The 25,510-nt window shown below is 43.7% G+C and overlaps 1 protein-coding gene across 5 annotated transcripts in view; it reads right to left on the reverse strand.

Annotated features, from left to right (window-relative positions):
- LOC126161671 (matrix metalloproteinase-24-like) overlaps positions 1–25,510 on the reverse strand; it is a 175,073-nt gene that overhangs the window by 70,792 nt on the left and 78,771 nt on the right. For all 5 annotated transcript variants that reach the window (XM_049917672.1, XM_049917673.1, XM_049917671.1 and 2 more), the window contains exon 2: positions 23,869–23,995. In XM_049917672.1, coding sequence (XP_049773629.1) covers positions 23,869–23,995 — 127 coding nt within the window. The remainder of the gene's footprint in view (positions 1–23,868; positions 23,996–25,510) is intronic.

A 25,510-nucleotide genomic window follows, 5' to 3' on the forward strand; every position in this document is an offset into this window, starting at 1 on the left:
CTGTCGACGTCTTTGCATTTCATACTTCTCCTGTCGCCCAAAAAAATTACGATTCTATACTACAAAAACTTAATCAGTAATGGAATTGCTTGAAAGAAACATATCATATCATAGAAAGATAGTCTACCTTCTTCAAAAAACAATAATAGCTGTAGTCCGGTTCTAGGCGCTTCAGTCTGGAACCGCGCGACCGCTACGGTCGCAGGTTCGAATCCTGCCTCGGGCATGGATGTGTGTGATGTCCTTACGTTAGTTAGGTTGAAGTAGTTCTAAGTTCTAGGGGACTGATGACCTCAGATGTTAAGTCCCATAGTGCTCAGAGCCATTTTTTTTCTTTTTTTAGTCCGGTTCACGAACGATGGCCGTTCGCAAAGGCCGAGACGCGAAATGGGATCGCACTGTTGCCGGTTCCAAGCAACAGTTGCGGTTCGCGCATTCACTTGCCTTGCGCTTGAAGAAGACGTGTATCTTGCAAATGATGCCTCCCACTTGCATATGTGGAGATCGTCGCTTACCGCCACCATCAGCGATGATAATTCACAACAAATCGGTGAAAAATTAAGAAATAAGTTGATACGATTACATTAATTTTTTTAACGCTCTGTAAAGGAGCATGGGACTCATCATCATCATCATCATCAAGATTACATTTAACGCTCGCATTGGCTACGGCATTCACAGCAGAGTGCTTTAGAACCCTATTGACCGCTCGTTGACTGGCGGAGAAAGAGTGGCGTTAAGTGCGCAGAACAAGCCTAAACTGAACCGCCCCGTTCGTGACTCCAACTATAAAACTTGCAGTGATGACAATTGACAAGCGAAGCCAAACCAGTTTGCGCACATATAGATGCGTAACACAACTACACAGCACTTGCGACCAGCGATATTAACAGTCGTTGCCAACTGAACTCGAGAATGAACCAGTCGCTAAGCAGGCGACGGCGCCGCTGGCTGTTTTCAAGAGTTTTGTCAAATTATTTGACAGTGTGCTGCTTTTTTTTACGTTTTCATCAAACATAGGTGTCTGAGAAAAATTTTGATACACTACCGATTTCAAAAACTAGTTGGGCCGTTTACGCACGTGTTTGTCAAAAAACAGCCGATTGATTGCCGGACTATTATCTGCAACTCTGAGACCTCGCAACTGGAGCAGATTCCGAAGATTTAAAACTTGCATCTTGCACTGACCACTGGTGTCAAAAATTTTCAAAAATTTCTCGACATTTACACGCCGTATGTGACAGCTGCTTCAAAAACGTGGTTAAATTAACTTGGGTGGTCGGCATGCGCGTTTGACAAACGAGTGGATAGCAAACGGCGAATCTGAAAAACAAGTCTGATCGTTTACAGCGGCCTTTACTAGAAGCGGGAAAACAGTGCTTCCGCTCGTTCCCTTCCTGCCCCGCAGCTGCCTATGGTCTCTTGTGAAATATTGCGTCATTGTTAGCCTTGTTTCATTGTTCATCGTTTATGGTCTCCCATTTCCATTGTTTTTATGTACAGCATAAGTAGCAAAGAGAAAAATTCCAGTGAAGCATGCGTGCTGATATCGTATTTCCATTGTAAGCAGGAAACGTACGAGAAAACTCACCCACTGGTTACTTTTTAACTGAACAAAACTAACCGTGTATGGTAACGAAAAACGCATTTGAGTACTGCATAGACAGTACCAGTATTATTAACTGTCGACGCAGCTGTTACTGATATCATCTGGACACAAATGGAGAAATTGATCGATAGTGTTCGGGAAGTATCAGTGGATTGAAGAGATGAGGCAATCGGATATATTAACGTCGCACGAACTTCAAGTCAAAGTTAAATTATTAATGTAATTACAAAGGTTCGCGTCAACAAGATTCGAAATGCTAATAAAGCCCATTACGCCACCGGTGCTAATTCAGTGTTTGTTAGTTCCGGGAGGGAAGCGGAATCATGATGTAGACATAAAACTGCACAGCTAAATGGTTTCACCGTAAAACTGTACTCAGTACGCCGGATATGAAACCTGCTGTGCTCTATGACGTGCGTAAGACCACACAGCGACTCACACCATCAGATATATTCCTCCTAGTGTGTGGCGGATAACAAGTGAAGTCGATACCGCTGCACCAGAAGTTAAGGACAGCTGTCCTCACAGCACAGAGGAATATGCGACACGAATCACGTCCGCTAAGAACAGGTGTCCCTCGTGTTGAGGTCGTTTGTATTCCGATGCACGGAGACGATATGACACTTGATGCCGCACGGAAACCAGGAAGAGCCTCGTAGCAGGGTTACGTCAGGCCAGCGTTGCGTTATGGTGACCTCAGACACCGAGGTAACGTGAGAACGAATTCATTCTGGGCAAAAATAGTGACAATGGCAGATAAGTGTCCGGGAGTGTCTGTACTGCAACACGGAGGACAAGAAGAAAAGGCTGTACTGGAATTTCCGCAGTCACCATCGCCGGAACTGGTCTGATTTGGTACTCTGAAGCCAAAAGAAAAATAAAACAAAGCAAAACTGAACGTAAGATGACCTACTGAGTTTATCCCCTGTCCAGAAGGGTCTTCATAAGCAAAAAAGGACTTGCAATTTCGGCGGCCGAACACCCCCCATGGGGTCTCCCGGCCAACAATGCCGTACGATCATTTCATTTCATTTCATAAGCAACATTCAAGTGGTTCAAATTTCTCTGAGCACTATGCCACTTAACTCCTGAGGTCATCAGTCGCCTAGAACTTAGAATTAATTAAACCTAACTAACCTAAGGACATCACACACATCCATGCCCGAGGCAGGATTCGAACCTGCGACCGTAGCGGTCGCTCGGTTCCAGACTGTAGCGCCTAGAACCGCACGGCCACTCCGGCCGGCTAAGCAACATTCCCGATTGTCAAAATTTCAACGTGACGTTCTACGGCAACGAGAGTATAACCTCAAAACTATACCTAAATGACGTCATCATACAACAAGGGTAATATTTTTATCCTCGGCTGCAATCTTACACAGCCGACCGGGTTGGCCGTGCGGTTCTGGGCGCTACAGTCTGGAACCGAGCGACCGCTACGGTCGCAGGTTCGAATCCTGCCTCGGGCATGGATGTGTGTGATGTCCTTAGGTTAGTTAGGTTTAATTAGTTCTAAGTTCTAGGTGACTGATGACCTCAGAAGTTAAGTCGCATAGTGCTCAGAGCCATTTGAACCAGGCAATCTTACACACATTTGCAGTAAGATACTGAAATCGAACTGAGTTACTTTTCAACAGTGTATGAAACAACTGCAAGAAAAAAACAAAAAATCACTAATGAAATTTAAAAAAAACTGTGTCTAATTATGTATTGCCGTGAAATTTGTTTAATAAAATCTGAAGTCGAAAGTACAATTCAAGCGGCTGAAATGAAATTTTTGCGGAAGTTACGGCACTTACGACATTGTATTGCATACGAAATAGCACAATGTGGGAGTAACTGAAGTTCTCTGACGTGGATTGTATTTACATATTTTCCGAGTGTTTGCTAAACCTAGCTCTATAGTGGCAGTCACAAGGAAAGAGCAGTTAGATAGGTCATGAGAAAGCTGGGACAATGAACTCGAATGGTCAAGAGTTCCAAATTCATGATGGACTGACGAAGACGATGGTGACATAATTTTTAAAAATGTTTGCGCTGATCGTTAAGGTGTTCTTTCTCCCATAAGTACGTATTTAGGCTAATAGTCTATGTGCGCGAGAAACGCGGTCATCTGCTCTTAAACTGGTTCGCTCGGACACACTTTCACACATCAAATAATAATTGCAATAAAAAAGACATGCAGACCGATTATTAACCAGAAACGCTGCAATTTGGTACTCATTAATATTCAATGGCGTATTTTACGGTACGCTCATCAGTCATCTAAATACTGGCTGAGTGCAGAAAGATTAACGTGATTAAAAGTTAACGTTTCATGTCTTGATTTCTAGAACGGTAAGTCTGTGAAAGTTTTCGATGTGACTCACCTGCAGTGAAACATACGTATTAGCTCACGATAGTATAATATGCAGTCACGTGTTTTCCTGCAAGTTGCCATGGCCATGTAAACAACAGCTGTTAAAGCTTTCCTTCTCTGGAGGTAAAACACAGTACCACGAAAGGTCTGTTGTCTGGAGGAGCTCTGTTCGTCAGAGTAACCTCTACGCAAAGCTACACTGCTAAGATGTCATTTGGGGCATATGTGACTTTTTACACTGAACACTGACGTTTCGAGCTTCAACCGACCAACTCAAGGAGCATGACCGGCTACTTCACCAATAAAAAAGAAAAAATAAAACAAGTATGTCCAGGTTGTAAGTTTCGATACCGGAAAAAAAATAATTGATACAGTGTTATATCGAGACAATCAACAGCAGCAATCCATGGTAAAACAACTGAAGTGAAACTATATTACCTAGATAGAACTGCTTTCTCACTTGTCCCGGCCAGCATTCTGGAAAGGGATGTGGTTTGATCAATCTCTCGTACCCCCACCCCATCACCCTCAACTAAGATACAACGCTGACACAATTGTAATATCCTCAGGGCGTAACACAATTCACCGAATCAAGGCGAACACTCGTATTCCTCTTTGAAATGTGATCAAGAGCCACGTCTTCTATCTGGATTCCTATATTGTTCGTATTACGCTAGACCTTCTCTTGAAGTGTAACCTCTTTAAGTACTCGATCATGCGTTATTCATTACTTTTTTTATTTTTTGTATTCCGCTCAGTGAGTAAACGTTCCTAGTTCATTTCTACACGTCATCTGCACTTATATAATTATGCAAACGTATATGGCGACGTAATTTACATTCTCGCAGTGACAATGCCAGAATGGTTGCGCACTTGACCACCGGAAATCCGTGACATTAGTGTTTCCGGGCCAACCGAATGAATTCCATCGCTCCCACAAAAGACCAGCGGTAATTGTTTCGTTTTCAGTGCACAAAACCTACAAACATTCCCACAATCATCTGGAGCTTACTGCGACAGTTCTCTTACATGTGTAACTGAACATAAGAGGGACGAATGGGAGTTCAATGTATTTGAAAGAATTATGGAATACACGCACAAAATAAATATCTCCTCAGAAACTTCGACTTTTTTTTGGCAAAGCAACAGAATTGTTGTTCTTCGGATGTTATTACCAAATCCCTTATTTTTTTAGGCGAAGATATATACATAGCAAAATTATCACGGATTGGCGACATGAATTGTTATCTGACTTAAGGGACGCTCTACATCGGTTACAGTCTTTTGAAAAAAGTCTGTTGTCACACACTGTACACTATACATATTGAAAATGTGCAGGATGTTTTCCTTGCCGAACTTCTTTCTGGAGCAGTTCAGTATTTTGCAGGTGCCTTACTTTGAAGAAGGCAAATACTACCAAAATAACCGTACATGTAAGAATTATCTTACTGTTACAGTAAGGTAATGTGCACCGTTTATGGATAATATGTGAGATTCTGCGGATCGGAACAGTGGAGTAAAACTCTCTTTTCAGTCTTTTTTTAAAATTTAAGTGTTTGTCGAAAACAAGGTTGCTGGGAGGAACGGTACATCAAGAAAGTTGTATCATATTTCTGTTTTTACTGGGTCTCTAGCTGCCGTATTAATCGGATTCACGCCTTTTCCTAGAAGTGAAAATATAATTTTACTTTTACATTACCAGAAATAACAAGGGCACTCAGCAAAAGTTTCGTCACCACTTTGCAAACGGCAGTTGTATACCACTATATGTGACTGCTTGTACTGATATACTGTAGTCGATCTGGACCTCGGAAACTAAAACGAATCGCGCTACTTCCGTATGGTTCCCAACCAGGGCGTTACGCTGCGAACAATGGATTTCCGTTCGTGTTTGTAATTAGGCGGGGGACAATGCACCATTCTCTGTGTGTCCGCAAGACTATGGTGTCCTACGTGGGATCCGTCCTCACGTGCACAGAATGGCAGCGTCTCTCCGCTAAATTCTCCCATAATTGCTCCGATGGAACATTAATGATAGCGATGTCTCTAAGAGTACATCTATATACCCCCCTCTTTACAGCAATACTGAATTCTATTGCAAAGTTCCCCAACGTTCCATGATACTACCGTCTAACACTTCTCACTAAATCACAATCTGTCGAGTATCAGTTGCTTTGTAGGTTACGTACCAAATGATACAGTGATTAACGCGGTACATTTTTTCCTCGTAAAAAATCTCTGGAAATGCGTGAACGCCGCTATTGAGTTATCTTTATCGTAGTCTAGTTTAAAGGGTGCATAGTTCTGCTTTTTGTGTCCATTGAAATCAGCTGTATAATTATCTTCTCCAATTCTCAACTTGAGGCATACTTCAGCTTTTTAATTCTGAAGCTGCTCGTTTTTATACATTGAAAGTAGAGTGTTGAAATGTCCTTACTAAACATCTCACCTAGTACAAAGGGAACCGAGGAGTTGACACTGTAAGAATATATTTCTGTCCTCAAAGAATTTTCGAACCATCTGACGTAATTTTCAAGGTGGAAACTTGTGGTTGCTTACACCACGACCTACAAACGCCCGTAGAGCAAATTCATGCCACTGTCCATCTTTCCTGTTGGAATGAAGGCAGCGGTGGGCGGAAGACATATGTCCTGTAGACACTGAATTCAGACCAGTACGTAATTAGTTCAATACAAACAAGAATGCGGACAGGAATGGTAATGTCTAAAGTAACTTCGAAAATCCATAAAAAACAAATCTATGTTGAAGTTAGCAACGACTGAAAGTGCCATTTTTTTTTTATTTCGAGTTACTGACTTTTGTTGCGTACCTATGCAGCCATCTCAACAATAGAAAGGCAATGCGACAATGTGTTTGAGACGATTGTCGTGTCAGTAATAGAGCTGGGCAACACGATTCTTTTTCCCGATTCGATTCCTACGATTCAATTTCACGTTGCGAATCGATTCCTACGATTCGTTCACGATTCATTCTAGTCTGCGATGGCACGATTCTTACGGAATGCAAAAAAGTTCTACATCTTACTCTCAGATGGCAGGACATGTCTGAAATTGTCAATGGGGTTAGAATCGAACTGTGTCATGATAAGATATGCCAGAAATAGTTTATTTATGAGGAAACATGCATATGACGTTACAAGTGTGATTCTCGATTTATACGTGTAATGCCTTAATTGATGAAAGGTCACGTTTGATTTGATTGCATCTATTGTTTTATTTCAGTATGCCAGGAAAGAGGAGTCGATTTGTGCGAAAGGTGGTGCAAAATTGCTTCGTTTGTTCACACGTATCCTCCACTTGACTGCCATCTGGCGGTCGTAATCATTCGGCACGACTCGGCATGGTTCGGAAGTTGCCTTCGAAGCATAGCGTACTAAGAATCGATGAATCGTTGAACTTGGAATCGTCACGACTCGGAAACACGCAATCGTTCTTACGACTGTTTTGAACGACGATTCGTCCGTATCACGATTCGATTCTTACGATTCTTTATTTAGAGTCGTTCAAATGAACGACTCATTCACGAATCGCCACAACTCTAGCCAGTAATGACCATACGAATGAAAGGATAGCACAACACCCAATCGCCAATCAGAAAAAAATCTCCGAGCCGGCTGGGAATTGAACACGGTCCTCCTTCTATGAACAGTCTTCTGCTCTGACCTCGCAGCTACCGAGGTAGACAAACTGCCACCAAATTGTATGATAAGTAGGGCTACAAACAGTGCCTATGTTCCATGCACAGTGTGAGGATGGATGCATCGCGCTGTAAACAAGTTACTCGTAAAAGCATACCTCATGCTTTGTTTTGAATAGCCAGCTGTTGCTTTTATAGCGTCTCGTAATAGTTTTCGTTTATATTTATAACGAATTTTTCGTCCTGAGTGTTAGAATATCAGAGTTTTGTTTTTGATGGCGAGTTTCTGTGTCTCGCAGTAGTCCATTCATGTCGGATATTCTAAAGCATATGTTAAACTAGCACCTTTCTCCGCCCGTCACAATGACCTCCAGAAAATTAGCGCTTCGCTGCGAACGAAGCATTTGAAATCGGCATTCAACTGACTTTCAAAACAAGGCAGCCTCAGCCGAGATCAAACGGACTTTGACATGACATGCAGGAAATAAAGGAAACAGATGTTCTTGAGAAAACTTAACAATTTTACCTTTTCTTATTAAACTCGTCAAAGAAAGTTCGTACGTTTATTAACGAGGAACTTGCACGATAAGATCTGATACGGGCGTCGCTCTTGAAATGACGGAATGTCGACACGCGTCATGGGTGACTTTCATGTTGCTGCTAGTCAAGATGCGACTTACGACTTTGAGGAGTTGTGTCAGAAAGGCCGCATAAGGACTCCGTGATACTTTGGCAGTAATGGTCGATGATTCTGCGGCCTGGCTGAATAATACCTCCATGACAGCGATGGAAGCCCGTGTGGGTTGTGCAACTGGTATAAATAACCCCGTCAACTGACGTCATCGAAGCGAAGCGTGCGTGCTGGGAGCCCGCTTTCTACCAAACCTGTTCCTTCACCGCCTTCGGGGAATAGTCTCGGAAAACGGCACAAGGCTGGTACGGAAAGGGCGCACAGATTCCGAGATAACCGCCTCTGGTGCACGTGAAGCAGAGCGCGCGTCATTGACTGGTATGTTAGTCTAACATTCCGCCAGACTACATCCTCTGGCTGTACACGTAATAACTTTTTAACAGAAGTCAGCCTCATACGCTTACTGTGACTGCCAATCCGCACTTTGTTTGAAATCTGGATTTGTTTTAATCATTAGTAACTTGTAGAAATACCGCACTTAGGTGGTATGAATTTTGGTTTCGCGCCGGCGTATACTTTCTTGCTCACCTTGAACGGAATTCGCCCTTGGACCTTGCGGCAGAGCTGAGCAGGAAAGAAGCGTTGTACAACTCAAGAACGTACATCAAGCACTCGACTCATTGGTTAGGCAATTTACGTGTGATCATCTCCTATAATAGAGTTGTCTTTCGGCAGAGCAGATTTTGCTGACACCTCTTCGCTCACATCTTTGTACCGTATGAAACAGTAAGAAAATGAGGGAAACGGCTGGAAGTGAATTCCACAGATTAAGCGATTGAATCTACTGACAGTGTAGGGACATAATAGTGGCAACAAACATAAGGACAGACCTTGGCGTGCCGTCGACGTGGAGATCATCAGAAGCAGGGTAGCAGTATAGATTCACAGAGGTGTGGAAATACAGGGTTTGAAAATTCCCGTTACAAACTTCTATGACTTAAAGGGGGAAGTGTGTACATAATATTTTGAATAGGAACCCATGTCCACTCTACGACGGTTTCAGTTCAGATGTGTAACGCGTCCACTTCTGCTGAGGGAAGGAGAAAAATCTCAAAGTTGCTTGTCCTCGTATGCAATAGGGCAGACAGGATGACATACGTACAATGACATTCCCAGCAATGAAGAAGTGGTTGGCTATGCAGCCTTTTGATGATGGCGCACAGCTTCAAGAAGAGGTAACCACGTGGTTGAAGGCGCAGGCGGCCGAATTTTACGACGAAGGAATTTCCAAGCTCGTCCATCGCTACGATAAGTGCCTTAATTTAAATGGCAACTATGTAGAAAAGTAGTATTTAAGGATGGCTTTCTTCTGTATATAATTAAAAAAATTCCAATACTTCGTTTATTTTTAATTCCAAAACGTAATGTACTTTGTGGAGAGCCCTCGTAGTTTGCAAAAATCCTGCCTTTTTCAGCTTTCGCGATGACTAAAATGCCACTCCAGTATGCTTGTTCACTATTGTGTTGATGAAAAATGTATTTGAAAAGAGCATCGGATCAGAATAAAGATACTAACAAGTGTTTTTGATCTTCCTTCTAAACATGCGATCTCCTACACTGAGAATTGATGTTGATAAGAATGTTGACCGCCAAAGGCACGGAGTTCGGTTTCGAGACCTAGTACGTAAGCTGGAACGTTCATATAGTGCTTTTGTTCAAGTTTCGATGTTTTCAGCAACCAAATTTAGGAGTAGCTTTTCGAGATACGATGTAAAGATCTTGTGGCCTTGTTGGACTTTTCTCGATGTTTATTCTGAAGGTATTTATATGGCAACCACGAATAATCTAAGTCGGTTTACCGGTGCTAGTATCTGAACCAGTGTCCTCTAGAACAGAGGCCAGCGCCTTAGCAGCTGCAGCACGTCAGACGGTGTTTCCCGGTACAGAGTCGGTCGTTACTGGATCTTTGTCGGCGCTGACAAGCACTCGTTTGGTTCCCGCACGGCGTCCTGTATGCGTGTCCACGAACAGGCTTTCCCGCAGTCAGAGGCGGAGCCCGTGTTTACAGGTTGACGTAAGACGGCGACTAAGTGAACCTCTGGCTTCCTTGCATAACCCTGACATCGGCACATCTGTTCGTACGCCCCTACGACACAGCGCAACCGCCTAGCGCTAGCCCCACCACCATGTTCCTTGCGGCTTGGCTCACATCACAACAACGACACAAATATTTTACCCTATATATACGTTCTTTGAGAGTCACATTGCGTTGACTATTCCATTTTTATATACAATATTTTGGCATCTAGATTTTATGTACAGTAAATACTGTGTCATGATAGTATGGACCTATTAACAGGCAGTTTTAGGTAGGGCTTGTTTAGAACCATGATTGCGTAAGATACCGGTAGAGGTCGGGCCTGTACTGTTTGGTTCATCGGCCTGGAAACCTCAGCCAGAAACTGCGATAGTTGTTACGGAATGCATTGTGCTGTGCACCGAACGGGGTTCCCTTTTCTTAATCTGAAATGTGAAGAAGCTTCTCGAGATCCATTGCAGGGTTCGAGTAGTACTTCCGCTTTAACAGTTCTCAGAATTCTTCAATCTGCAGTGATGTACAAGACAGCGATGGACAGTTTAAAACGCGCCACGCTTTCGATCCAGCCCTTCAGTCTGCTAGTATTTTTATCCTGTTTCTTGTCAAGAAGTTCATGTTTCCACATTCATTTTAAGTAAAGATGCTATTTCTCAGTGTCTCCCTCACATTAATGCAACTACAGTTCAAGTAGTTTGATATATGAGATTATACCAACTGTTCTTGTATGCTGGCCATTATTTTGAACTTCCAATCAGTCGCGAAATTGAAGCCACATTGAAAATCCGGAGAGGCTTTGCGCAGATGTGTGGCGCAGTGTCACAAGTAAGCCCGTCCATCACGTCACGTCCCACTTCTCAGTTCTGAGCACACAGTGAGCATTTAAAGATGTCTGCAAAGTGGTGTCTTCCCCCAAGTGTGAAGTCCTGCCGAAGAGTTGCGCGTTATTTAATGCAGCTCACGTAACATATCTGCCATACATTTTCTTCTTCATAAGAATTCTCGCCCTCTCGCTGCAGATGCAACAAGACGCACGTGCAGCATTTTCGATGGGAAATCTTTGATCACCCTCCATACAGCTCGGACTTGGCTCCCTCTTGAACTGCTGGCTACGAGGACAGCATTTTAGCACAGACAACGAGCTGCATACCAGTATGTGGAATTGGCGGAAATCGCGGGATACTGAAAAGTTGGTACCACGTTACGACAAATGTCTAAGCTGCAGTGGCCACCACGTAGAGAAGTAACTGGAAGACGTAGCAAAATTTTTGCTTCATTGTATTTCCAGTCGTGGATCACAACGATTATTTGTAATCAGGTAATTAATTCTGGTCGTTAATGACCATCTTCATGTCTGAGTGGAAACGTGCTTCAAATAAAACTTTTCTGATTTTCACTGTAGTTTCCATTTCGCGATTGAGCTGAGGTTGAAACAAAAAACAGACCTCGTACAACAGGTGTCCTGGCAGGAGGATAACCTTTTCCCACAAATTTTGCAAGTTTTCAGCCTGACTGAGCTCCCGTCTGCACTGAATAAATCTGCAGCATGAGGCCAGTCTCAGAGCAGAGCTCCCTGAACGTTCTGTTTCACGACCTTCGCTCGCGTACTCGATGTCCTTTCGCGTAGTACGCCGGTAGCGTTCTGGGCGAGTCGCAATGTATTTACAAAGCCGGCCCATCAAATCTCCTCTTCAGCGAGAAGTTTTGGCAGTACTGCGTAGTTAGTAAACGCCGTTTGGGGCCCTCAGATCAAGGAAGGAGTAGCAGGTGGGCACTATTGCCGAGGTCGGGGTACCTGTGCGGACGGCGATCGACTAAGCTCGCGGCTGACTCGGCCAGTTACGGCGGCCGGCGTTCTCAGAAGCGATGCGGCGCCTCTCACGCAAATGCCCGTAGCGTGAGTCGTCATTCCATCACCACACATTGCGGAATGTCCTAGCTCTTTTTTTTTCAGACTTACGTGATCTGTCTTGCATCAGCAGCTTACACGAACGGATTTCCGAATACCTGGCGTGATCATTTCGCCTGAAACTCATTCGTGCAGTCCGTGACATTACTGTCCGACCGATTTGTTGGAAATTCGGGTACAATTATTGTTTCCCGAAATCTGTTCAGTCTGAGCCACATAATGGCGTAGTATAGCGGTCACTTAGAATTTTTTTCCAGTTATTCGCCTCACGCTCATAAGCGTCCGCAACGCTCTACAGTAACACATGATTAATTACGTTCCACGTATCATTCTTTGTTAGACGGTCGTCATCGGGCACCTTGTACCCTAGAAAGGGTTTACCCATGAGTCAAACATAATGTTATACCACATTGCAGTGCCGGTGTTGTTGAGAAGAACGATATGCATTCATCTCCGAAGGAACAGTCACTGCGGCTTCTACAGCCGTTATGGAATGCACGAAATGTACTCGCGATTGCGAATACGAACTACCACCAGGCATACAAGGAAGTGACGACAGTGACAATTTGTGCCGGACTCTAATCCGTCTTTCCCGCTTTAGGCTAGCGGTCATCTTAACCGCTTTGGCTATCCGTGCACGACTGACGGCCAGACAAAACTTCGATAAGTCATCGTTGACGTGTCACAGCCTGCAGTCATACTCACATTATATAATTTCAGTACAGGAGACGACATTTTAATTGAAAGTCACTGCCTGTTATCGGCGAATAAGTACAATATTGTAGTACCTGTGCGACCGTTCCAGTATAACGGGAAATCTGGGTTCGAGTCCAGGCCCGGCACTAATTTTCGTTGTCGACAATCCCTGAAACATCTGATAGTAGTTCGTATTCGCAACTGCAAATACATTTCATGTAATATCATGCACACTTTCTATGATTATACAGTGAAGAATGTATCAGTGTGGAAGACGGCGTTTTCAGTTCCTGTCCAAATACAGACTCGCCAGCTTGCTGAAGAACGGCTTCTGCAAGATGAATCTGTGGTATAAAACAGGAACTCCATTTACAGTCAAAATATTATTTTGGTACGAAAACGGTAATCTCTTTTAGTTTCTTTCAGGTCAATCATCAGGTCCTATAACGCTGTCTAAAGTGATAATAGCGAACACCAGCTCGTAATATCCATGATATGACGATTGTTTCGTTTGACGTTTCTCTGTTCAATAGCCATATCTGTTGTAATTTTACAGTTTTACTGGATTTTAATCATACTGTCATTATTGTGACTCGAGCGCCTCAGCTCAACCGGGATGTAACATGTTTTACATAACGAAGTAACCACTTGTTCTTCCGAAGACGATACCCATAGCGGGACCGAAACCTGGTCGAGTCTAAAAATAAAGAAAAAATGGCTACTGTTTGGCTATGTACTTCATTAATTGCAAGTATGACTATTAATAATTTCACAGACACCAAAAGCACTTATTTCCCCACAGTTTGCGACCGGTATCGTTTTAATGTGTGCGCCATCAAACTCAGTAACTTAACTCCTAGCTCTGACAGTAATACTTTTTTCCCAAAAGAACTTTGTTGCAAGGTAGGAGCCGGCCGGTGTGGCCGTGCGGTTAAAGGAACCGCGTGACCGCTACGGTCGCAGGTTCGAATCCTGCCTCGGGCATGGATGTGTGTGATGTCCTTAGGTTAGTTAGGTTTAATTAGTTCGAAGTTCTAGGCGACTCATGACCTCAGAAGTTAAGTCGCATAGTGCTCACAGCCCATTTGCAAGGTAGGAAGCGAGACGAGGTGCTGGCGGAAGTAAACTGTGAGTTGTGTTTGGGTAGCTCAGCTGGTAGAGCACTTGCCCCCGAGAGGCAAAGGTTCTGAGTTAGAGTTTCGGACCAGCACACATTTTTAATCTGCTAGGAAGTTTCAAGAAATTTGTTCCGTTTCTCAACGTTTAGTTGGCAGTTTTCGCTCATCAGCTAACATGCTGACTATGTTAAGTGAGGGTAGCTATTATTGCCGTTCCAGAGAAGCTGTTACCATATCCACGAGAATCAGATTCTCTTCTGGTGAAATGCGTTTCCGTAATTCTAAGCGTCCGTGCCTTGTGCGTACTGAAAGTATTCTCAGATACATTCGTAGGTACTCCTGGGAACAGTGGGCTTCGCATTTATTGTGTTGTATATATAGAAACTGTCATAGCTGTTGCCGGCCGGTGTGGCCGAGCGTTTCTAGGCGCTACAGTCTGGAACCGAGCGACCGCTACGGTCACAGGTTCAAATCCTGCCTCGGGCATGGATGTGTGTGATGTCCTTAGTTACGTTTAAGTACTTCTAAGTTCTAGGGGACTGATGACCTTAGATGTTGACTCCCATAGTGCTCAGAGCCATTTGAACCATTTTGTCATAGCTGTTGCTTCTAAGGTATGATGTTACTCTCCTATCTGTCCTATGAAGTCATATCATTAGCACTGAGCTAAATCAGTGACATTATTGAATTCTGATAGAAAACTGCAGGGATTTAATGGTTGTCTTGGGAATATTAGCGTTCATTTACGGCGCTGATTCACTAATTAAAATGTGAGGACTATCCCTGTAACGTCATTCTGCAGCCAATGGGACCTGCAGCGGTAAATGTAGCACACTGTTCCAAAGAGTTTGAAGACAGCGTTTTTCATTTTTTAAATATATAAGTTTTCCTAAAGATGTTGGTTTCTTTGCTGGGACGGAAAGATACGTAAGGGTTTAGTGGAATATCGTAGATGGAGATAACATCCACTGCGAGAAGTAATGAAGATCGGAGGAATTGATACGTCTTAAACAGCAACAGAAGTCGAAACAAGAAGCGGGCACCGCACGTGGAGAGATACGCACGTAGTAAGCGGCGAGAGGTTGTGTCTGCTCCCCGGGGTCGACCGAGGCAGCGGGGTGAAGGACGGACTTACTATCGCGAGGACACGAGTGTGCCCGCATAGAGCGGCGGCGGCGGCTGGCGTCCACTCATTCTGCTGTGGTCGCAGCTTCTACCACTTGCGCAATTCGCCATTAGTACCAAAGTATTTCTATTAAAAAATACGTAGCCGTGACATCGTTTGAGAAATTTATGTCTTTCTCCCTCTGCTGTAGTATTAACGACAGAGAGGTCAGGAGAGAGAGAGAGAGAGAGAGAGAGAGAGAGAGAGAGAGATGCCGATCTCTTATCTGAAGCGTGTATCAACGTGCTATCGTGTATCTAAATAGCTGTACAGCGTATACTTCGCCAAGGCAGCAATCAGATCTACAGCTTCGGTTGTTTCGAAACGCAGCAAGCTTTAGCGAGTCTGGAATGTCATGTGCTGCAACTAGTTAACCTGTTGTACTGTAGTACACTGCTTGCGACTTCAAAAAATAAATGGTTTGGAATATATGTCTCAACCGATGAAAATCTGTTAAATATAGACTCATGTCCTGGTACTTCAGTTAATACTTTGCCATTTGTGACATTTACACCGACGATTTACAGGATTGACAATTAACTGCTCTATGATATCGGCGTATTCTGACAATAAACGTTGTAATGGAAAAACATATTGTCAAGGGAGAAATCAGCATTTGCTAGTTCAGCTTTTCATTCATCTCCATGACGCTCTTCCGTGTGGCAAAAAAATCTGCCACCATCCGTGCTGCCCTTATTTGTATACGTTCAGCACCCTCTGTAAGTCCTATTCGGTAAGAGTCCCATACACTTGAGCCTTATTCTAGGAACTCTGTCTCGAGTGTTTTGTAAACAAACCACTGAACTGCAGTCTGCCGACTGCCTTACCTACTACTGAATTTATGTGATCGTTCCACTTCATGTCTCGAGAAATTCTTACAACCTGGTATTTGTGTGATTTGACGGATTCCAGTTGTGAAATTGTGGAGTCCAACTTACATTGTAGTAATTAGTATGTTACTATTTTCTTTCGTTATTTAGAACGCAGTTTTAAATTTCTGAATATTTAAAGCAAACTGCCAGTCTTTGCACCATTTTCAAATGCTATCAAGATCTGACTGAATACGTGTGCAGCTTTTTTCAGACAGTGCTGCGAAAGATTTAAAGTTCCTACTATTATGGTCTGACAGGTCATAAATACACGATATGAAAAAGGCAGCACGCTTGCTCTGACCAGCATAATGCACGTAGTAGTTATGAATAGGGCAAACCAATTCAAAATCGTTAAATTACCTGTACGACAATGATGTTTGGATTACAATTTGTATTCGTTTTAAATTCAATCGCCTTTTTCTTGCTGCGATGTAATATTTACTCACGTTCCAGACACGTTTCGCCTTGTGTATTAAAGATATCTTAGGTGAATGTTTGTCAGGAATAAAAGAGGTATGTTTTCACGTCTCTTACTTATAGATTCCAAACAGTTCACACATTCGCGTCAAGATCTTTTGGTCTTTTTGTTTTGATATTTCGTTTGTTCTTAGCTAAGTGATGTGAAACACTTCAGTGAGCAGTAAAGGACCTCAGCTTTATAGTATAAGAACTGTGAGAATTTTTTAGCAACATTGGACAGACAGTGTTACGACAAAAATCTTCACAATTCTCGTAGCTACTATATATGTGGATTTATCCATTATCCAGTCATTAGGAGAGGAATATTATATGAACTTAGCAGTCATACCACAATATTATGACTCTGGGGTAAAAAGACGCGAAACTCCAGATAGCAAAATCAGACAGTGAATTTCCGACGGCAAAGAAAAAGATCTTAAAGTACCGGAAAACGACTTACTATATAAAAAAAAGTAGACGACTGACGAGAAAAGAACGGAACAACGGAATAATAGAGAACAAAAATAGTTCGTAGCCCACTTAAGATACGTCTCAAATTATTGTAAGACCAGCAGTGAAGTGTTCCACATGATTCAGCTAAGGAAAAATGAAGTATGAAAAAAAAGACATCGACGTGAATATGTTCCGATTTTTCAAAAAAATAGTGGAAGTACGCCCTCTAATTTATCATCACATGAGGGGAAACGCAGATTTTGGTACGAAAGAAAACAGCTGAAAATATCATCCTTGTGGCCTATTTATGTAGTTGGTGAGCTGTTTCGAATTCATAAATGTAAATAAAACATTTTTTTATAACAATCTACTCGCTTCCCGAGCACGGGGTCCCGGGTTCTATTCCCGACGGGGTCGGGGATTTTCACCTGCCCCGTGATGACTGGGTGTTGTTGTGTCGTCTTCATCATCATCATTCATCGCCATTACGGTCGGAGGAAGACAATGGCAAACCATCTCCACTAGGACCTTGTCTTGTATGGCCGTGCGGGTCTCCCGCATCGTTGGACTACGCTCTGTCAAGGAGTATGGGACTTCATCATCAACAACAACAATCCACTGTAGATGACTTCATAAGAAGCGAAACGGGTCTATGTAAAGTTAATAAATATTATACTGCAGCGGAAAAAGGTGTCTGAAGTTACGAAACGAAAATTTATATACTTTCTAGGGAAATGGCCACAGCAACAAGCTAGTTGACATATTTTGTGTCAACAATTATTCTTAAACGGGTCCATGTGCTCCGTAGCATCCTCGATCTTTTTAAGAAGCTCTGTATCCCGGCTGTTTAAAGCAGTCATTTCCCAAACGTCGCCGCGTTTCCGAGTAGACTAGCTATACGTTGTTTCCGGAATTTGCAACGACGGCAATTACGCAACAAGGAACGGTGACAAAGAAGGCGGAGGAGTTATTGTTCGCGCAGGCTTCCCCGCGGGGCCCGGCAAGCAGAGCACACGGCGCGTGCGAAGGCCGCGCCCGGCGCACAATGCAGCCACACAAAGGAGCGGCCGGGGGAGGCACACGCGTGTTTCCAGGAGGAAGCTGTGCGCACGCACACACGAGCACACGCGCGCACTTGGTGATGCTCGACGCGCAAGGCCGGCCGGCCTGGCCGCAGCGGCGCGGCGCAGCCAGCATAATCAGACCGCGGGTCTGCGCAGACCTGATGGGGGACTCGGCTGCCGGAGCTGCGGCGCGACCACCCTGGCCGGCTCACCCCTCCTTTTCAACGGCAAGGAAGCACACCGGGCACAGCGTTAGTCAAACCTCGCAGACGTCTGCATGACAACTCTGCACTTCACACTCAAATGCCAAGCAGATGGTTCATCCAACCACTCCAACACTATTTCTCTACCCCTCCAATCCAACAGCATGTGGAAAAAGTGAACACTTAAATCTTTCCGTACGAGCTCTGATTTCTATTTTTTATTACGTTTGTAATTTCTTCCTTTGTAGATCAGTATCAATAAAAAATACTGTAAGGCGAAAGAAAAGAAAGAGAAAAACCGACGCGCCACGAAGGAATTATCCGAATGGGACTGAAATCGGTAGATGTGATGTACATGTGTCGACAAGCAAATGATTACAATTTGAGAAAAATTGGATTATTTTTTTTCAGATAAAGAGCTTCACAAATTGAGCAAGTCAATAACGTCTTGGTCCATCTCTTGTCCTTACACAAGCAGTTATTTTGCTTGGCATTGATTGATAGAGTTGTTGATGTCCTCGTGAGGGATCTTTCTTTTTTCTTTTGCTTGTGCCTTTCTCCCGCAATGACGCAGGGTCCGCATGGTTAATCGGATTTGGCAATGTTAATTTAAGTGGGGTGGCCAGATGCCCTTCCTGCCGCCACCTCATACCTCCTGGGACAGAATTAGTGTACCAAGTGTCTGTGTCTAGTGTAATCCATAGAAGAGTGCGAATGTGTTCAGATGTCTGCGAGCCGTGTAACTGAGGCGGGACGTGGGGACCAGCCCGGTATTCACCTAGAGGGATGTGGAAAACCGCCTAAAAACCACATCTGTTAAACCGCTGGGCGGATTCTAACCGGGCCCGGCGCGCCTACCCGAGTCCAGGAAGCCGCACATTAGCGCTCTCGGCTAACCTGGCGCGTATAATGTCCTTCTGAGGGATATCGTCCAAAATTCTGTCCGACTGGCGCAATAGATCGTCAAAATCCCGGAATGGTTGGAGGTCCTTGCCCATGATGCTCAACACGTTCTCAACTGGGGACAGATCCGGTGAGCTTGCTGGCCAAGGCAGGGTTTGGCAAGCACGAACACAAGCAGTAGAAACTCTCGCCGTGGGCGGTCGGGCATTATCTTGTCGAAATGTAAGCCAGGATGGCTTTCCATGAAGGGAAGACACGTCTTAGGCCTGGAATCTCATTGGTCGCAGTCAGGTGTCTTCAGCGATGAGCCCCACTTCGAAATGAGGTCTGATTACCAGCGAAGATGTCTCTGGAGACGCCCCGTACGGCGGTGGGATACCAACCTGACCTTCGCCCGCCATACGCACCGAGAACTACGACTGATGGTGTAGGGTGCTATTTCTGTTCACAGCAGGACCCTTTTAGTTGTCATCTACAGCATCCTTACAGCACAGCTGTATGTCGGCGATATTCCACGGCTCGTTTTGTTGTCGTGCTTACATTTGAGCAAGATAACGACCGCCCGCACACGGCGAGACTTTCTACTGCTTGTCTTCGTACAACCGGCCGCTGTGGCCGAGCGGTTCTAGGCGCTTCAGTCCGGACCCGCGCTGCTGCTACGGTCGCAGGCTCGAATCCTGTCTCGGGCATGGATGTGTGTGATGTCCTTAGGTTTGTTAAGTTTAAGTAGTTCTAAGTCTAGCGGACTGATTACCTCAGACGCTAAGTCCCATAGTGCTCAGAGCCATTTGAACCAATTTTGTCTTCGCACGTGGCCAGCAAGGTCGGGGGATCTCTCCCAACTGAGAACGTTTGAAGCCTTATGAGCAGGACCTCTCAACCAGTTAGGAGTTCTGACGATCTAACGCGTCTATTGGACAGAATTTGACACGGCATCCCTCAAGACGACATTCAACAACTCTATCAATCTAGGAAAAGCCAAGTAACTGATTACGTAAAGGCCAGAGGTCTATCAACGGCTTACTAACTGGCCCAGTTTGTGAAACCCTTTCACGTGAATAAAACATCAATTTTTTCTGAGGGTTTGGGTTGGGTTGTTTGGGGGAGCAGACCAGACAGCGAGGTCATCGGTCTCATCGGATTAGGGAAGGAAGTCGGCCGTGCCCTTTCAAAGGAATCATCGCGGCATTTACCTGGAGCGATTTAGGGGAATCACGGAAAACCTAAATCAGGATGCCCGGACGCGGGATTGAACCGTCGTCCTCCCGAATGCGAGTCCAGTGTGCTGGCCACGGCGCCACCTCGCTCGGTCAATGTTTTCTAAAATTGTAATCATTTACTGGTTGTACACGTACAACATATCTACCGATTTCCGTCCCATTCGGATAATACCTTCATGGCGAGTCGTTTCTTTTTCTCCGAGTGTGTATTGCCGCATACACGGTAGATAGTTGGAGACAGAAATTCCGTGAAAATGTCTCGCCGCAACGGTAAACGCCTATGTTTTAATAATTGCTAGCCCAACTACCTTATCATATTCGTGACACTCTCTAACCTATTTCGCGATGATACAAAACGAGCTGCCCGTTGTTTGAACTTTTTCGATTTTCTCCGTCAATTTAATCTGGAAAAGACCCAATAAAGCAGGCGCTACTCTAGCAGAGGATAGACAAGTGTAGTGTGTGCTATCTCTTCTGTAGACCCGTTGCATCTTCTAAGAGTTTTGCCAATAAAACGTAGTTTTTGTTTTGCCTTCCACGAAACGTTACCTATGTGAGATTCCAATTCAAGTCATTCGTAATTGTAATTCCTACCTATTTAACTGCCACCGTCCTTGCTACAGGGGTAACGCCGGTTCCCGTCAGATCACCGAAGTTAACCAGTGTCGGAGTTGGCTATTATTTAGATGGGTGGTCTTCCTGGTCTGCCGAGTGCAGTTGGCAAGCGGGGTGCACTCAGCACTTCTAAAGCCAACTCAGGAGCTACTTGACTGAGAAGTAGCGGCTCCGGTCACGGAAACTGACAACGGCCGAGAGAGCGGTGTGATGACCACACGGACCTCCATATCCGCGTCCTGTGACGCCTATCTTCTCAGGTTGACGTGACGGTCGGTCGGTACCGTCCGGCCTTTCGAGGCCTGTTCGAACGGAGTTCAGTTTTTATTCTGATGGAATGAACAAGCCAGTGTGCATATAATTAGAAAGAAAATGACAAATAACCTTCAATTCACTGAAAAGAAATGTAACTCCAATCTACAACTGCACTTGCTTCCTATTTCTATCTGTGCTCAGAAGTGCCCTGTTTGACTACCTTACTCAGCATCCGGAACTGCCTTGTTTCATCAAGTTTTTCACTGGGTTTTTGGATCTGAAATAGCAGCAGCACATCATCAGTTATTTGTGCTCAAGAGGTGTAACTGCTTTTGTACGTCAACAGAGTAAGTCAGGACTACGGGGAAATATCATTAAAACAAGCATGAATAGGTTCTGAAAACTGTGCTGAGTGCGGTCGACATGTCACTTTGATTGAACGGAGTCGACGTACAGGAATAATTATTGGAAACAAGGTTGCTGCCTCAGTGCCACCGGCCTAAAACCAGATCAGGAAAGTCAACACAGCATTTTGCCCTTGCTATAAAATTTATAATTTGCGACAGTACGTGTGCCGCAATTAATATTAAAACTGAGTTTACAGACTTACGTAAACTATTGTTACATTCTTTCCTTTAAATTAAGTTTGTGTCTAATAACCTCTCGGACATCTTGACGCTAAACTCTAACTGGAAGAAGAAAAAATTTTATTTTCGCTGCGGCATCTGAATACCAGATCACGAACAAGAGCCGCCAGACTGTTAATACAGTACGTTTATTCTCGTTCGTCACTGAAAGATAACCTTTTGCGTAACTGCGGATGACTCAATTTAATCGGCTAAATATATTTGCCTTTCTTACGTCGCTCAGTTCTCTTTTTGTGCTGAAAGTGTTGGACCAGCACATAGTTTCTCTTTACTAGTACGTAATAAACATTGCATCAACCTCTTACGTTCCAAAGTCTGTAATCCGTCATAGTGACCAACAGAATCGCAGTCTGTTTCTTAGTACTTCCAGCATGGATCTTTTTCGTATGTTAGTCATATGTAGTCCCCCATCTCTGTAACAACTATTATCACAAAAAAATTGGTTCCAAGTTCATGGGATTCCTGTAAAACAAAGAGAGATGTAACTCTTGACATAGAGCTAAAAGGCGCGGTTCGCCCTAAGCTGTCGTTTCTTGTGAAACCCGAAATTTATCTTCGGCTGTAAGCTTGAGTACATATAATCCCACGAGGAACGATAAAGATGATAACGTAAACTATACGCTGTATATGAAGAAATGTGCTGTTATAAAGAAAGAAGTTCTAACAATGATAAAACAGTGCACGTACGTTATTCGAAAGAGTTTCCTGAACAGTCCACCCTATTGCGTAGTAGCTAACTTGCGTCAAATCTGGCTCTTACTCGAACACAGCACTTATTGTAACATTATAAATCTAGACCTACAACGGAAGCCATTCACCAACGTTTTACTGAAGTACAGAAGGAAGACTAAGGTGTAGTGTCCCGTCAGCGGCCGGGTCTTCAGAGCCAGAATACAAGCACAAACTGGACACGAAAAGAGCATGTAACCGGCCGTGACCTTTGCAGAGGAGCCATCCAGATATATTTATTTACGTTCCAAAGTCTGTGATCAGTTTTGCGGCCCGTAGTGTCATAGCTTGACTCTTAGTACTTCCTAAACAAAAGTATCGAGGATGTTGTGCGTGGCCCACTTCAAGTGCGGATATTTTGACGTGTGAAACTTGATATTTATCTTCACGTATTTTCCGTATTCAGGAACACCGCGGGGAGTCTAAATCGGAATTGCAAGACTGAGATGTGAAACCCATTGCTAGCGATTACTATTGCATCTCGTTTATTGACCGCTTTCGCTTATTATCAGCGATGATATTTAGCACTTTGAGGGAGTTATTTTCAAATTTCATATTTGTTCAGTCAGTGGATAAGATCTTCAGCACATTTAAACCTCTCTGAAACACCGGTGTTTTTTTTATACTAGTTGCTGAAATGTATAGTTCTTCACATTTAATGAGGTGATGCACTCAGTATTTAACCCTCATTTGGTTCAAGAGATAGCAGTTGCAAACCTCCTGAGTCGTGTTTAACATATTTAACTTTAATTAATTATGAATTCCACTTTATCACCGGAGGCACTTAATGGTATATAAACGAGCAGAAGCCGTTTACACTAACACAAAATCTTTCTTCGGTGTACGCAAATAATAGTTATGATTCAAACTTTGCTGAATATGAGACTGTTTCCTAGACGTCACTGGTTAAAGTCACCTAGGGAACGTGCGCTTATCTAGCTACTCTGTTTATGTTCTGATTTGCGCATACCAATACAGCATTTACTGGGCAGAATAATTATAGTAACCCTTACGTGCATGTTAACACGTCTGTAAATTCTTTAACTCTCGCACAATCCTGTTGAATCGATTGAGTTAATACAATTTTCGTTACTAAGTGATGAATAAGCCTGCCAGCAACGCAACTACGTATGTGACTAATCTAGTAACGACTGATGAAAGTGGCACATGCTGCTCTGACCGTGAACACAGTGAACGCCGCGGACTCACCAGTTATGTTCAGTCCAGCGAATGACTGGAAGTCTGCGATGGCCGTAGAGAGTTGATCGCTGTTGAAGTAGCCGGAGCTGAATTGGCTAAGACTCTTGTTGATGTACCCGAACTGCGATAAGTATATCTGAAATGAAAGAAAGAAATGGATCGTAAATAAACAGAGATACGTAAGTCGTCAACAGTATTTTTATGTTTGCTCTACTAACATAGCACGCTAAACCGTAAGGAAGTGCCTTGTTTCTTTGCTGCATATCAACAGCTGCACGCTGTGGGAGAATGAGGAACATTTTGTTGCGCTTATACAGTGTTCTTCTTAAAACACAGTAGAAAGTAGGATAATGATGGTTATCGTTTCCAGTATTCAGAAGTTTTGATAAATTTATATGCTGCAGTTATAATATTTACGTTTACTTTCTTGAGGAAGCTTACTTGGTTACTCTTTAGAGACAGCCCAATCCAGAAAAAGAAAAAAAATACTATCGTTTGAAACTTATTTAGTATCGTTTAAATCATGTTTCTAACAGTATGAACACAGAAACGAGAAGAAAACAATAAGAAAAATAGAGTAACAAGAACTGCATGTATATAATTTTCAAGATTGTCTATGTTCTCCTCAGTATTGTCACAGATCTTTATACTCTGGTCGCTAACAAATTGCTGAAATATATTTCTTCAATGGCTGCAGGAATCCCCATTCAAAGAAGGGCAGCATGTTTCGTCACAAGTGAATTTAGCAAGAGATAAAGCGTCACAGAGATACTCATCCAAATCCAGTGGCAGACGCTGCAAGAGAGGCGTTGTGCATCACGGTGTGGGTAATTGTTAGTCAACTAACCAGTTGCTTTCTATTACGTATCTCTCGCGTAAGAAACCGCGAACTTAAATTACACAGATTCGATTTCAGTCGGAGGCTTACCTACATTAGTTCTTTCCGCCGACCATTCCAGACTGGAACAGGAAAAGGGAAATGTGACAGTAGTACACAAAGTATCCTCTGCCACGCACCACAAGATGGCTTGGGATAGTATGGATGTAGAAGTAATGGAGGTTCCCGCTTGCTGCTCTACGGTTATGTGAGACGGTAGATGGAAGTACGCTGTACTGGCAGTCCTCGCCCGCATAGGAGTGTTCAGCACGTCCTCCGCCTTGCTTTGAGAATTATTTTCGTTGCACACTGCAATAATTATCGTACCATTGCACCCCTTTTTTCCAAAAACTATCGAAAGCTACTTATGAAAACTGAATCTTCCGGTTAAAAAAAGCACGTTTCTTACAGTACCTAGGCGTATGACAGTATCAGAAATGTTCAGTCCCATACTGTTGAAAGGGTCCCGTAGCCGCCTTTCATTAGTCCGGTAGCCCATTTTCACTAGCATTTCTCTTTCTTTTCCTTGTTTCTCTTTTCTCATAACTCTCATAGTGGTGTGACTAAATGAATGTGGTTTTGTGTCACGTTGCTAGACGGTGGCGTTGTCTGCTGCAGAAAGGTCTGCGATAGTCATACAGATTCAGCAGCATTTGTACAGAATAGCCAACTGTCGTAGTGGTCAAGTAGGCAAAGAGGTTTGCGCTACTTGTGAGAAATCCACATGTTTGATTCTCGTGAACAGTACATGGGCAATACTGTTAATTACATCGC

Source organism: Schistocerca cancellata, chromosome 2 (genome assembly GCF_023864275.1).
Source record: "Schistocerca cancellata isolate TAMUIC-IGC-003103 chromosome 2, iqSchCanc2.1, whole genome shotgun sequence".
In the NCBI taxonomy this organism is placed as follows: domain Eukaryota; kingdom Metazoa; phylum Arthropoda; class Insecta; order Orthoptera; family Acrididae; genus Schistocerca; species Schistocerca cancellata.